The sequence below is a fragment of the Microcaecilia unicolor genome, chromosome 7 (assembly GCF_901765095.1).
Source record: "Microcaecilia unicolor chromosome 7, aMicUni1.1, whole genome shotgun sequence".
NCBI lineage: Eukaryota > Metazoa > Chordata > Amphibia > Gymnophiona > Siphonopidae > Microcaecilia > Microcaecilia unicolor.
In genome coordinates, this window is record NC_044037.1 from 309,921,698 (window position 1) to 309,937,133 (window position 15,436).

A 15,436-nucleotide genomic window follows, 5' to 3' on the forward strand; every position below is an offset into this window, starting at 1 on the left:
TCAGGAGATAAGACTGGCTTTTCATTTTTTTTCAAGGGCCACAGAAATGAGAAGTTGCATCTAAAGCATTGACTGCATGCTTGATCAAGGCAGCCATTGAGCCTGCCTACATTTTAGTGAGTGAAGTAGTCCTGGTCAGACTGTGGGCCCATTCAACTGGAGCTGAAGGCATTTCTGGGTGGAGGCCTGGCTGTTTTCCTAGAGGACATGTGTCTCTTCATTCCTTTGAGAAGCATAAATTGGATTTGTGGGCCTGAGGCAATAGTGCCTTTGGCAGGACAGTTGCCAAGAAGCCTTTTCTTCCTCTTACCTGAATATATGAGCTGTGATGCAACTCATTGGTCTGGACTGGTTTAGCTGGATGATAAGGAAGGTGAAATTTATACTTACCTGTTAATTTCCTTTCTTTGAGTCCCACTACATCAGTCCATTATCCTGCCCCTGAAGACCATGGGTTGGAGACTACCCAGTGACTGTACTGTGCTCTCTCAGTGCTCTCATTAACTTGACAGAATTATTTATTGAGTTTTGAAATCTGGAGAGGTTTCAGAGAACACCCAAGAGGTTTTACTATTTCTTTTTATGGACATTGTAAATTTATACTGACTAGCTCCAAGCTGCACCTGTTCTCATACTGGTGATATCACTGGAAACAGTCTGTGTTTCTCTACTATTATCTTCTTGTTGGGGGATTTAACCCACTGGTGTGAACTGGTCTAGCAGGACTCAAGGAAAAGAAATTAACAGGTAAGAATAAATTTAACCAATTCTCAATGGCCCCAAGACACTTAGGGGATAAGAACATAAGAATAGCCATACTGGGTCAGACCAATGGTCCATGTAGCCCAATATCCTACTTCCAGCATTGGCCAATCCAGGTCACAAGTACCTGGCAGAAATCCAATTAGTAGCAGCATTCCATGTTACCAATCCGAGGGCAAGCAGTGGCTTCCCCATGTCCATCTCAATAACAGACTATGGACTTTTCCTCCAGGAACTTGTTAAAACCTTTTTTAAACCCAGATACGCTAACTGCTGTTACCACATCCTCTGGCAGCGAGTTCCATAACTTAACTATTCTTTGAGTGAAAAAATATTTCCTCCTATTTGTTTTAAAAGTATTTCCATGTAATTTCATTGAATGTCCCCTGGTCTTTATACTTTTTGAATGAGTTAAAAACCAATTCACTTCTACCCATTCTACACCACTCAGGATTTTAAAGATCTCAATCATATCCCCCCTTAGCCTTCTCTTTTGCAAGCTGAAGAGTCCTAACATCTTTAGCCTTTCCTCAAATGGGAGGAGTTCCATCTGCTTTATCTTTTTGGTCGCTCTTCTTCGAACCTTTTCTAATTCCACTATATCTTTTTTGAGATATGGCAACCAGAATTGAACGCAATACTCAAGGTGAGGTTGCACCATGCAGCGATACAGAGACATTATAATATTCTTTGTCTTATTTTGCATTCCTTTCCTAATAATTCCTAGCATCCTGTTTGCATTTTTGGCCTCTGCCTCACACTGGGCAAAACATTTCAGCATATTGGAAAATCTTGGTTACCAAACTTATATATATGCTGATGACATTAAGATAATATTTCCAATTAGATCTGATCTAAAGGATTTACTGCTAGAAGTCACAAGATGTATGTCTTTTATTGGTACTTAGATGGGTAGGAATTTTCTGCAGCTTAGTAAGGAAAAGACCAATTTTTTGCGGATTGGGAAAGATGTTGAGTTTAATGATGATTTTACATTTATAATGAACAATACAATATATATGCTATAAAAATCAATTAAGATTCTGGGGGTTATCATCAATTGCAAGATGACCATGATGGAACAAATAAATCACTCGACAAAGATTTTGTAATGCAGAAATTGAGAAGAATTACAAAATACATTAATCGCGAGCAGTTTCAGCTAGTAGTTCAGCCTTTAGTTTTGAGCAAACTAGACTATCGTAACCTAGTTTATTTGGGGGTGGCTAAGAATCTGTTATATTGATTGCAAACTATACAGAATACTGCCATCCATCTGATTTTTTTCATTAAAGGTTTCTTGGCATATTACTCCATTTTATGTAATGACTCGTTGGCTTCCAGTTGAGGGCCAGATTATGTTCAAATTAGGTAGCCTACTTTTTAAAATATTGTATACCAGGCTATATGGTGACATTAATATGTAGGCCAGTATATGGGAGAATGCACCTTATACAACATTCTAGCATTCTAATATCTCCCAGTCCTTCGTTGTTGGAAATTATTCCAGACAATTTTTATGTATCAAGCAGCAGTTTTTTGGTCACAATCACAAATGGGATTAAAGCCTTATCTAGTTTTGTTAGTTTTAAGATGCTTAAAACCAACCTTTTTAAGAAATATGTTGTGAAATCTGTGGTGTCTGTTGGTGGTGACCATTGGTCATTGTATATTGAGGACCAGAATTTGGTTGCGCCGATCTTTCCTCATGATTTATATGTGTGTTTTTGTTGCGTTGGGTTGATTTTTTTTTGTTTCTTCCAGTAGAGGGTCATGTTCAGTTTGAAGTGGTCAGACCAGGGAGTTTCTGTCCATTTCTGGTTCTGTATTTTGTAGTCCTGGTTTGTTGAGCATCTGTACACTATCAGATCTAGAGTGTGTCCTTTGGTGTGTGTTGTAGATAGTTCTGATCTTTGGAAGTCCCAGAGGTGTAGGAATTCTATACAGTCTTTGGTGCTTTTGGAATTCTGATTCTCTAAGTATAGGTTAATGTCTCCTATTATCAAGATGTTGGGGTTAGCTAGACTGGAGTTTGAGATGAAGTCCATGATGCTGGTTTGGGCCATTGTCCAGTTTCCTGGAGGTCTTTAGAATAGGATGCATGTCAGTTGGTTGTGTAGGGTTTTGTTTCCTATTTTGATTGAGGCGATTTCTAGTTGTGGTGTGATGGATTCTGTAATGGTTTCGACTGTGAAGAAAGATCTATAGATGAGTGCAATGCCGCCTCCTTTTTTTTCCTTTTCTGCTCCAATGTATTATTTTGTATCCTGGGGGACATAGGTCTAGTATTATGGGGTCTTCTTTGTCGTGTATCCAGGTTTCGTTTAGGAAGAGTAGTCCTAGGTCTTCTTCTAGTATCCAGTCTTTGATTGTTTTGGTTTTGTTTACCACTGACCTGGAGTAAATATATCCTACTGGTATTGGCAGATAGTTGTCCTCTTCTTTTGTCATTTCTTTGGCAATTTTCATCAATTCATGGTTGTTGGGATTTCAAGATTGGTTTGTGCCTTTCCGTGTTGGTTTTTTGGTTGGTTGGTTTTGATGTTTGTCTTGTTGACTGGTTATTTGGGTGCTACTGTTCATTTGTGAGTGTGGACTTTGTCTTGTGGGAGTTTGGTGTTGATAGAATGGTGATATGGGGTACGAATGTTTGGGGTTATGTTGTAGTCATCTGTCGTGAGGGTTTTTGTGGTGATTAGTAGTGTTAGTGAGAGTGTGCTTATTAGGGTTTATGTGATATGCATTTTGGGATTGTTCATTTTGGGAGGGAGTTTGAGGGGTCATGGGTCATGCCTGGTCTTGTTTCCGGTTGCTTAGGTTATGGTCTTTTCCTATTGTGTCGTAACAAAGGGGTCTGGGAATAGGGCAATACTAAATGAAAATTTAGAGAAGCAAACTGAGAGAAATAAGGAAAAGAAAGGAAGAGTAGTCGGCTATGGTCAGTCGCGCGGTCTCATTGTCGGTAGTTCTGAGGCAAAGTGCTGGCTGTAAAGTTAGGGGGATCTGCTTTTGGAGTGTTATGGAATTTGTCATGCAACTATGCTTCTTTGTGCTTTGTGAGTGTTTCTTCTGAGGCTTCTTGCTACAAACTTCAGTACATCCTGTTCACTGTAGCCAGAGGCTTGATAATGATTATCTCTACAAACCAGTTTTAGCTGACCTTATAAGAATAATGGTTGGTAAAACATGAGGTAATGACCAAGCACATGAGCAGAGCCCTGTATATGTGCAGGACTCCTCATTGGGTAATTTATGAGGTGGTGCTCTGTGATGGACGGTGTATATAAGTGACTGCAGATCTAGGGAATGCTGGAATATATCCTGGTAGGTAGGTCATATTCCCCGGGGAATACTTTTTTATTTGTACTGTCCTCTTCAGTGCACAGACCGTATAAGTCTGGCCAGCCCTATCCCCGCCTCCCAACCACTAGCTCTGGCACAGACCCTATAAGTCTGGCCAGCACTATCCCCGCCTCCCAACTACCAGTCCCGCCTCCCACCACCAGCTCTGGCACAGACTGAATAAGTCTGCCCAGCACTATCCTCGCCTCCCAACTACCAGTCCCGCCTCCCACCACCAGCTCTGGCACAGACTGTATAAGTCTGCCCAGCACTATCCCTGCCTCCCACCACCGGCTCTGGCACAGACCGTATAAGTGATTATTTTCTGAAATATCTTCTCAGTTTGTTGTTACCTAGAGTCCTGATCCTACAGTTTAACATATACTGCTTATGAAAAATTCACTGTCTGTTTCATACTGCCAGTCAAAAACAAATTGGTGTTTTGAAGCAAAATCCAAACATCTTTTAAGGTAACCTCCTGAAGCTCATTATCCTCAAGGGGTTACTCCAGTGCTACTTCTGTTGGCAAAACAATTGGGTGTGGTAAAGGAACCAGACCAGAGGAATTATGGGATAATATAGGCTTGACTTTTCCATCTTACCACCAGGTGCTCTAATCACCATATAATCCTAAACTATCGCCAGAGTATTCGTAAAATATTCCTGAATGCACGGCCATACCGTGGAGAGACTTGATTTTAAGTAGAAACAATAACATCACACTGATGCAGGGCTTCTCGATGTGGTGTTCAACAGGCTCCCCTCAATCACCAGAAGTTTTGCAGAGCCCAGACAGCAGGTAACAAGGCTTCTGTTAATAGGTAATGAATTGAATAAACAACAGCAGTATATGAAGGGCTGGAATATTTCCTATAGAAGTAAAAGCATGAATTTAAAAATACTTGTAATTTCTGAATCAAATGGGTCAAAATTGACTTGGTATCTTACTCACACCTGGGACTCTCTCATCAGTTGTTTTCTAGGTTTCAAGTCAAATCCTGTCTTTCGCAAGTGTGTGTTTCTAAAATGTTCTTCTCTTTCTTGCTCCACAGCGATTGGTTTAATGTCCTGAGTCGCGTTCACAGTGCTACAACTCAAGAGCTGCAAGACATGCGAGATGAGCAGGCCAACCCAAAGAATGCTGTGGTGAGTTATCTATAGGAAAGCTTCCATCTGGTACTTCTCTGGGGTAGCTGTTGAGTGTCTTCCAAGCAGCAAAGATGTGCTTGAGAAAGTCATGCTCTTGGGTGAAGAAGAAGATTTATACCTGAGGTGGAATGAAAGTATCCTGGGACCGAGCTTATGGACAAAGAGAGAAATATTGCTATACATAACTACCAGGCATATGCAGTACCAGCTGTTGAAAGTGCGTAAACTAACGTGTGATCCATGAAAATGGCTTTATAAAATTACCCTCATATGGTCAGCGTCCAAGTCACTAATCATGTCAAAGAGCATTTTTATTATATAGTGAGATAGGTACCCCGGCTGATGGAAGGAGCTGCCTCTTCCAGAGATATCAAAAGAAAACGTGTGGTGTAGGGTATGGCAGCATGGAGCTGTCATAAAACACACCAGAGAACAGTGTAAGGTCAAAAAAGAAAACTTTATTTCTACATACAAGAGAAACAAGCCTGTTTCCTCACAGGTTCAATATCATGGAAGTCTCTCAAACACAATCGCATTTTCATTAGTCTGTCTCTGGCATGGCTATTCTCTTCCATATACAATACAATCATAGTTCAACAACCAAGGGATTCTCTCTTATGAGCACTCAACCCTGGAATTCCTTCAAGCATAAGCTTCAGACTATTTCTCAGTCAGCATCCAAGGTCTATAGCCTCAGTGAGATCACCTTGTCAGGATCCTTGCCCAGGAGACCTCTGTGCTCAGGGCCTCTCTCACTCTACACTGACTCGCGGCATTTAACACCATCCTGGCCTGAGCACTGCCCCTCTGACATAGCCTCTCAGATGGTCATTTAGCACCACCTGCTGTAAGGAGGCCTAACTGCACCACCAGTGTGGTCTTGGTGATACCTGTCACTAAACCACTCACTCCGGCACATATAGTAATAAGGCGCACTGGATGTAAAATATTATCAGCCATGAACTGGAGTATCAGGAATGGGCAACCATTCCAACGGAGGCATTATTGAGTTGCCTCTGCAAAAGCAAAGGGCAGCATGTCAACGATCTAGACAGTATGGGAGCAGTGTCTTAATTTGAAGGGATTTCATTACTTTTGTATTATGTATGCAGTATTCTTTGCATTCCGGGATGATCATTAAAGGTAAAATAGAATGAAAGGACAAATAACAGAATTACTACAGATAAACAGGATCCTTGAAAGATATAATAAAGATTGCACCCTGTTTTTCTGTGGTAATACTATGCTTTGTCCTCTGGTTTTCTTCCTCAAATGGAATAAAAACATATTGAACCAATGTCTCACACAGTAAGCATACCAGGGTGCACATGCAAGCCTTCCAAACCATAATACAAGCAAAGACCAGAGCCTATAACCAGAAACATTAAGACTCTGCATGATCAGTAAGCTGTACTGGTGGATGCAGGTTAATGCATGGAAAAGGACATCAGTGGGATGTATTGGCATTTTCCAACTGACATTGGCCAGCATTTCGCTCTGCTGCTTCAGGATATTGCCATCTGGGACGCCAAAAAAAACAAAACAGAGATTCAATCTCTCTAGATTCTCTTTATTGAAAACTCTCAAAGATGTTACATGCTTCTTTATAGCACACTCAAGCGACTTATACAAGGCTATCGCAAAACTGCCAACATGGCTCCCTTCTTTATTATGTGACATCAGATGCTCAGTTCCCAACTAGCCAATCGAAACACTTCTTTTGAAAAAAACTTTATTTAGGAAAAAATTACACCATTCAATCGGGTCTTTAAACCAGCAAGTTCTAACATCTTCAGTCGAAAAATCCACTTCTGTTCTTGCTGTAACAACTTTGAGAGTTTTCAGTAAAGAGAACCTAGAGTGATTAAATCTCTGTTTTGTATTTTTGTAGTCCAAGATGGCAGTATCCTGAAGTAGCAGAGCAAAACGCTGGTCATTGTCAGTTGTCGTTGTGGAACCTAAGACTACAGAGTGAAAGACAAAGATGGCTCTTTGAAAGATTATGAACAGAACTCAATAAGATAAGTAGAAAGTACTATGGATTTTGAAAAGTGAATTGGAATGTTTAATGAATATTGACTGAACATTAAAGATGGTCGTCTTGGAAGGTTTTTTTATGGCAATAATGAAAGTTTCAGCTCTAAAGGGATTGTATTGTGTGGAGAGCATTTGAGGATTTTTCCTTCCATTCTTTGGCCATCTCCTGGAAAGATTGGTACTTTGGATGTATTTTGAGAGAATTATATGTAGTTTGATGCTGTTTTAATATTATACCTTTAAAAGAGCCAATTTATCATGCACTTACTATTTTAGACAAGAATTTTGTTTTAGAATCCTTATTGAGAGTTTTTAGGGATCCTATTGGATTCCCCTCTTTCTATGAGGGTACAAATTAAACAGCTAATTAGAAGAGTCTTTATTAAATTAAAGCAGCTTCAACATACAAAGTAGTTTGATGAAGATCACTTTCAATTGGTGGTTCAGGCACTTGTAGTATCATAACTAGATTACTGCAATTCACTATGGTGCTCATTTTCAAAACACACACTTACAAAGTCACGTGAGTAACCTATGTAACTTTGTAAATCTAGGTGCTTTGAAAATAAGCCTCTCCCCCTGATATTCAAAACCATTTGACCAGCCAAAATGGCACCTGGCTGATTAAATGGTACATAGTCAGTGTGAGACCCTGAGCGAGAGCGGCGAGGGGCCAGTGGAATAATGCAGCTGGACAACAGGTATGAATGAAAAATAAGTATTTATTTAAGGGAATTCTCGGCCTGTTCCTTTCACAGGGCCAAGATATACGGTAGGGAAACTTCTGCAGTTCAGTGTTCAGTCTTAACGGCCTCTAGCAGCAGGCCAAGCACAGTTTGCGACTGTTGGGGTTGCCATGCCCCAAACACAGCCGACAAGTCCATGGCTCTCCACTGGGGTTCAGGTCTGGCTCTGGCCAGACCTCAAAGCAAAACCTTGTGCAGCTCAGTCTGATAAATTAAATGGCTTTCCTCAGCCAGGTCACAGCAGTGAGATTTATTCAGTCAGGACATATGCTGGGGCTTCTCCTTTTCCTCCCTTGCCTCTGCCTGGCCCTTCCCTTTAAAATTCCCAGTTTCAACTCCACCCCACTTGGCTCACTTCCTCCCATGCTGGAACCTGTGCTGTGAAGGTGGCCCTGGTTAGTTATAGAGGGATCTTTCTTAAGGAAGAGGGGCAGTTTTCTATAAACCCCATCACGGTCAGCTATCCGGTGAGATTTAGTGGGAGATAGCTGGCTATCTTCTGCTGAATATCGCTGGTTAGTGGCTAGCAGCTAGCCAGTTATATCGCGTGATATAACCAGCTATTTGCCGATTTTTATTTATTTATTTATTGCATTTGTATCCCACGTTTTCCCACCTCTTTGCAGGCTCAATGTGGCTTACAATACATCATGGATAGTGGAAGTAAGAAGAGAATAGATATTTGGTATTACAGAAGGATTTTGGGTTGCATGGTAATAGAATACATGGTAGAATATAACAAAAGGCATTATAAACATTTCTGGATATATATGGGGAGTTTCACATGTGTTGATCTCTGTGGTATATCTTGTCAAAGAGATGGGTCTTCAGTTGTTTTTGGAAGTTGGTCAGTTCATAGATCGCTTTTAGGTTGCATGGCAGCGTGTTCCAGAATTGCGTGCTCATATAGGAAAAGGTTACTACTACTACTACTACTATTTAGCATTTCTATAGCACTACAAAGCGTACGCAGTGCTGCACAAACATAGAAGAAAGACAGTCCCTACTCAAAGAGCTTACAATCTAGTAGACAAAAAAATAAAGCAAACAAATCCATTAATGTGTAGAGGAAAGAGGAGAGGAGGGTAGGTGGAGGTGAGTGGATACAAGTGGTTACGAGTCAAAAGCAATGTTAAAGAGGTGGGCTTTCAATCTAGATTTAAAGATGGTCAAGGATAGGGCAAGACGTAGGGGCTCAGGAAGTCTATTCCAGGCATAGGGAGCAGCAAGACAGAAGGAGCGAAGTCTGGAGTTGGCAGTAGCGGAGAAGGGAACAGATAAGAAGAATTTATCCAGGGAACGGAGTGCATGGGAAGGGGTGTAGGGAAGGATGAGTGTTGAGAGATACTGGGGAGCAGCAGAGTGAGTACATTTATAGGTTAGTAGAAGAAGTTTGAACAGGATGCGAAAACGGATAGGGAGCCAGTGAAGCGACTTGAGGAGAGGGGTAGTATGAGTAAAGCGACCCTGGCGGAAGACGAGACGGGCAGCAGAGTTTTGAATCGACTGGAGAGGGGAGAGGTGACTAAGTGGGAGGCCAGCAAGAAGCAGATTGCAGTAGTCCAAACGAGAGGTGACAAGGGTGTGGATGAGGGTTTTGGTAGAGTGCTCGGAAAGAAAGGGGCGGATTTTACGGATGTTGTAAAGAAAGAAATGACAGGTCTTGGCGATCTGCTGGATATGAGCAGAGAAGGAAAGAGAAGAGTCAAAGATAACCCCAAGGTTTCGAGCTGAGGAGACAGGGATAATGAGAGAGCCATCAACAGAAATAGAAAATGGGGGGAGCGGGGAGGTGGGTTTGGGGGGGAAAATGAGAAGCTCGGTTTTGGTCATATTTAATTTCAGGTGGCATTGAGACATCCAGACAGCAATGTCAGACAAGCACACTGAAACTTTGGTTTGGATGCAAGGTGAGATATCAGGGGTAGAAAGGTAGATTTGAGAGTCATCAGCATTGAGATGGTAGGAAAAGCCATGGGATGAGATTAATGAACCAAGGGAAGAAGTGTAGATAGAAAAGAGGAGGGGACCAAGAACAGAACCCTGAGGTACGCCGACAGACAGAGGGATTGAAGTAGAAGAGGATCCACCAGAGTGAACACTAAAGGTGCGGAGGGAGAGGTAGGAAGAGAACCAGGAAAGGACAGAGCCCTGGAATCCAAGTGAGGACAGGGTATCGAGAAGTATGCTGTGATCGACAGTGTCAAAAGCAGCGGAATGATCAAGAAGAAAGAGGATGGAATATTGACCTCTGGATTTAGCCAGTAATAGGTCATTGGAGACTTTAGTAAGCACAGTTTCGGTTGAGTGGAGAGGGCGAAAACCAGATTGTAGTGGGTCAAGAATAGCATGTGAGGAGAGAAATCAAGGCAGCGGCGGTGAACAGCACGCTCAAGTAATTTGGAGAGAAAGGGAAGGAGGGAGATGGGTCGGTAATTAGAGGGACAAGTAGGGTCAAGTGAAGGCTTCTTAAGGAGAGGTGTGACCACAGCATGTTTAAAGGCAGCAGGGACGGTCGCAGTGGAAAATGAGAGGCTGAGAATGTGACAGATAAAGGAATAAGAGCAGGAGAGAGGACATTAAGAAGGTGGGTGGGAATGGGATCAGAGGAACAGGTGGTACATTTTGAGGAAGAAAGGAGAAGTGTAGTTTCCTCAATAGTAACTTCAGGAAAGGAGGAAAGGGAATGAGGGGACGGAGAGAGAGGGGAACGGTCTAGTGGAGGGAGAGGTGGCGAGGTAGAGAATGCAAGGTTTATCTTTTGAAACTTGTCATGAAAGAGTTCAGCAAGGGTCTGAGGAGATAATGAAGGGGGAGTTGGGGGAGGGGGCACCTTGAGGAGAGAGTTCAATGTAGTGAAGAGAAGTCGAGGGTTAGAGCCAAGAGAGTTAGTCAGTTGGATATAATAATCCTGTTTGGCGCGTAAAAGAGCAGATTGGAAGGAGGTCAGCATGAACTTAAAGTGTAAGAAATCAGCAAGGGCCCGAGATTTCCGCCAGAGGCGTTCGGCGGAGCTAGTACAGGAACATAGGTAGCGGATATTAGAAGTCAGCCAAGGTTGGGGTTTTGTACGCCTTATAGGGTGGGTCATCAAAGGTGCAAGAGTGTCTAAGGCAGATGATAGAATATTGTTGTAATAAAAAACAGCCTCGTTGACAGACGTGGATGCGTGCATTAATTTGTATTTTAGACCTTTACAGTTGGGGAAATGGAGATTAAGGAATGTGCGAGATGATTTTTTAGCATTCCTGGGTGGTAGGTCTATCAGGTCTGACATGTAGGCTTGGGGCATCACCATGGATGATTTTGTGAACTAAGGTACATACTTTAAACGTGATGCGTTCTTTGAGTGGGAGCCAGTGTAGCTTCTCTCGTAGGGGTTTTGCACTTTTGTATTTTGGTTTTCCGAATATGAGTCTGGCTGCCGTGTTCTGGGCTGTTTGGAGTTTTTTGAGTATATGCTCTTTGCAGCCTGCGTAGATTGAGTTGCAATAGTCTAGATGACTGAGTACTAATGACTGTACCAGATTACGGAAGACGGTGGATATGGTGACCATGTTTGGTTTCATGTATAGCTGGTATGTCTTTGGCTGGTTTGAACTTAACTGGCCAGTGGCAACTATCGGCTTGGCAGATTAAGTTCAAACTGGGCAAAAATAAGCTGGATATTCAATGCTGGTCACTGGAAATGACCTGGCATTAAATATCCAACATTAGCACCATCCGCGGGAGTCAGCCGGGCTAACTCCTGTGCTCTGAATATCAGTCCCTCTATCTATTATGCACTACCACATCAATGATCAGATGGTGACACCATCACTATGAAGCCTTCATTGGCTTCCTACTGAAGCCTGATGTCAGTTAAAGTCTACATGTTGGTTCATAGATGTATATTATTCCTCCCATTACATCTCTTTCCTCTAATTGCTCATTGCGCTCTACCCACAATTATATTTTTGCAATATCTGACGCTTTCAGAAGTAAAATTTAAATCAATTCATGTGGTTATGTTTACCCATCAAGCAGTAACATGTAGGAACTAGTAAAAAAGGCCCGTTTCTGACACAAATGAAACGGGCGCTAGCAAGGTTTTCCTCGGAGTGTGTATGTTTGGGAGAGTGTATGTGAGAGTGACTGTTTGAGAGTCAGAGTGAAAGTGTGAGTGTGTGAGAGAGAGAGTGAGTCTGGGTGTGAGTGTGTTTGTGAGAATGAGAGTGTGTGCAAGTGTGTATGTGAGACACAGTGTGAGAGAGAGTGTGTGTGTGTGGGCGAGAGAGAGAGTGTGTGTGAGACACAGATTCTCTGTTTGAGTGAGTGTATGAGACCAAGCGAGTGTGTGAGTGACTGTGTGGCACATAGAGAGTGAATGTGATACAGTGTGAGACAGAGTGTGTGAGAGTGAGAGTTAGAACGACATTGCATATCAGAGAGAGAGTGTGAGCCGTGCCCTCCCAATCCATGGCCATCTGTCCCCTGCTCCCTCCATTCATCCTTTTCCAGCAATTCCCCTCTCTCTCTGAGCCCTGCCCTCCCAATCAATGCCCATCCATGCTCCTCTGTCCCCTGCCCCCTCCATTCATCCCTTTCCAGCAATTCCCCTCTGTCCCTGAGCCCTGCCCTCCCAATCCATGGCCATCCATGTTTCTCTGTCACCTGGCCCCTCCATTCATCCCTATCCAGCATTTTCCCTCTCTGCCTGAGGCCTGCCCTGCAATCCATATCCATCCATGCCCATCTGTCCCCTCCATTCATCCCTATCCAGCATTTCCCCTCTCCCTGAGTCCTGCCCTTCCAATCCATGCCCATCCATGTTTCTCTGTTACCTGCCCCCTCCATTCATCCCTATCCAGCATTTCCCCTCTCTGCCTGAGGCCTGCCCTGCAATCCATATCCATCCATGCCCATCTGTCCCCTCTATTCATCCCTATCCAGCAATTCCCCTCTCTCCCTGAGCCCTGCCCTGCAATCCATATCCATCCATGCCCATCTGTCCCCTCCATTCATCCCTATCCAGCATTTCCCCTCTCCCTGAGTCCTGCCCTTCCAATCCATGCCCATCCATGCTCCTCTGTCCCCTGCCGCCTCCATTCATCCTTTTCCAGCAAGTCCCCTCTCTCCCTTCCATGACCCCCCCTCGCATCCATGCTCCTCTCTCTCCCATGTCCCAGCCTGGCCCGCCCTCTTCTCCCCCCCCCCCCCCTCGCATCCATGCATCGTTTTTTTTTTTTTTTTTCTTCTTTTTCAATTTACCTCCGTGGCGTTTCCGGCAACGAAGCATCAGGGAAGGAGGCGGCGCTCCCGACGTCTAGCTTTCCCTTCGCTGTGTTCCGCCTTCTTCCCTGACGTTTCGCTTCCCGATTTGTTTGTTTTGTCGCGAGGGCGGGGCAGAGACGGCTGGCTGGCTTGAAGGCTTCACACCACGAATCCACGAACCCTACAGCCTCAGTGACGTCAGATGGCTTCAGGGCTTCAGGGCTTCACAGAACGTTGTCCTCAGAACGTTGAGGGTGCGTTTTATTATATTAGATTCTCTTCCTCTGAGAACCAACCCCCCCCCCCCCCCCCTGTTTACTAAGCCATGCTAGTGGCTGCCGCACAGCAATGCCGACATAGCCCAGACAAAGTGAATGAGCTGTTTCGGCATTTGCGTGCAGCTTAGTAAACGGGGGGGGGGGGGGGGGGGGGATTTTATTTCAGTTTTAAGTTTTGCTTATTTCCGATCTGAGGAAGAAGGGCAACCTTTGAAAGCTAATCAAGAAATGTATTAAGTTATGTCCAATAAAAAAGGTATCATCTTATTTTCTTTTCCATGTTTTATTTTGTTTGATTTCTATTGATAACATTTCAGTTTTAGAAAGTTAGTAAAAGTTGGGAAAATTTTAAAGTAAAAGTTGTAAATTTCAGTCTCCAATTTTAATCTAGATATATCTAGGGCTCTTAATCCTCACAGAGCCAAATTGGTCAGTAGCAGAATATTTATTTATTTATTTATTTATTTGTGGCATTTATACCCCGCTCTTTCCCGCTCAATAGCAGGTTCAGTGCGGCTTACAAAGTATGGTACATAGTATCACAGAGATAATACACAGTATGGTATAAAGTATCATGGAGATAACACAGTTATAAAGAGTGGGAGAAAAGTATGCGATGTGGGGAAAGGATTGGAGTGTGGGTATTGTTTGTGGTGTGGGTTAGGTTCGAGACTTTGTAGGGTCGTTTGGGTAGGCTTGTTTGAATAGGTAAGTCTTCAGCAGCTTTCGGAAGGGTAGGTGTTCGCTGGTTTTTCGGATATGTCGAGGTATGGCGTTCCAGAGTTGGCTGCCTATAACAGAGAAGTTGGATGCGTAGTAGGTTTTGTATTTGAGGCCTTTACAGTTGAGAAGACGAAGATTGAGATATGTTCGAGAAGAGTTGGACCAGTTCCTGGCTGGAAGATCGATCAGGTTGGACATGTAGCTTGGAGATTTGCCATTGAGACTCTTGTGGATCATAGTGTTGGCTTTGAAGTTTATTTGTTCCTTGATAGGGAGCCAATGTAGCTTTTCTCGAAGTGGTGTTGCACTTTTGAAACGTGATTTGCCAAAAATGAGTCTTGCTGCTGTGTTTTGGGCAGTTTGGAGTTTTTTTCATGATTTGGGCTTTGCAACCGATGAAGATGCTGTTGTAGTAGTCAGCATGGGTAAGTACTGTGGATTGTACTAGATTGCGGAAAGTTTTCTGTGGGAGGAATGGTTTCACTCTTTTCAGTACCCACATCATGTTGAACATCTTCTTCATCGTGGCTTTTGCATGAGTGTCTAAAGTTAAGTGTTTGTCTAATGTTACTCCTAGGATTTTAGATTGTCGGATATTGGGATTGAAACATCTGGGGTGTTCAGGGTAGTTGGGAGCAGAGTAGAGTGTTGTGATGAAAGGATTAGACATTGAGTTTTTTCTTTGTTCATTTTCATCTTGAAAGCGTTGGCCTAGGATGTTGGATGTTCATGGCAGTGGTTTTTATCCTAGATTTCTGTGAGGTTGGATTGGGAGGGGATGAATACTGTGATGTCATCAGCGTAGATGAAGGGATTTAGGCCAGATTTAGGTAGGGATTTGGCCAGAGGAATCATCATGAGGTTGAAGAGGATCGGGGATAGGGGTGAGCCTTGGGGGACTCCACATTTTGATGGCCACGCAGGCGATATTGAAGATGTTGATTTGACCTGATAAGTTTCTGGTGGTGATGAAACTTTTGTCCATTTAATGATGTTCTACTGATCCCTAGCTTATCCAGCAGTTTTGTGAGAATTTCATGGTCAACCATGTCAAATGCACTGGATAGGTCGAACTGCAGAAGAAGTATTTTGTTGCCAATTGAAATTTCTTGTTTGAACTTGGAAACCAGGGTGAGTAATACTGTT

General features: G+C 43.1%; 1 protein-coding gene and 1 long non-coding RNA gene across 2 annotated transcripts in view; both read left to right on the forward strand.

Annotated features, from left to right (window-relative positions):
- Positions 1 to 15,436, forward strand: part of LOC115475155 (unconventional myosin-X-like) — a 290,858-nt gene that overhangs the window by 138,381 nt on the left and 137,041 nt on the right. Inside the window, exon 27 of the mRNA XM_030210896.1 lies at positions 5,157 to 5,250. Coding sequence (XP_030066756.1) covers positions 5,157 to 5,250 — 94 coding nt within the window. The remainder of the gene's footprint in view (positions 1 to 5,156; positions 5,251 to 15,436) is intronic.
- The window catches only part of LOC115474858, a 12,715-nt gene continuing 11,350 nt past the window's right edge, over positions 14,072 to 15,436 (forward strand). Inside the window, exon 1 of the long non-coding RNA XR_003942921.1 lies at positions 14,072 to 14,155. This is a non-coding gene — a long non-coding RNA (uncharacterized LOC115474858). The remainder of the gene's footprint in view (positions 14,156 to 15,436) is intronic.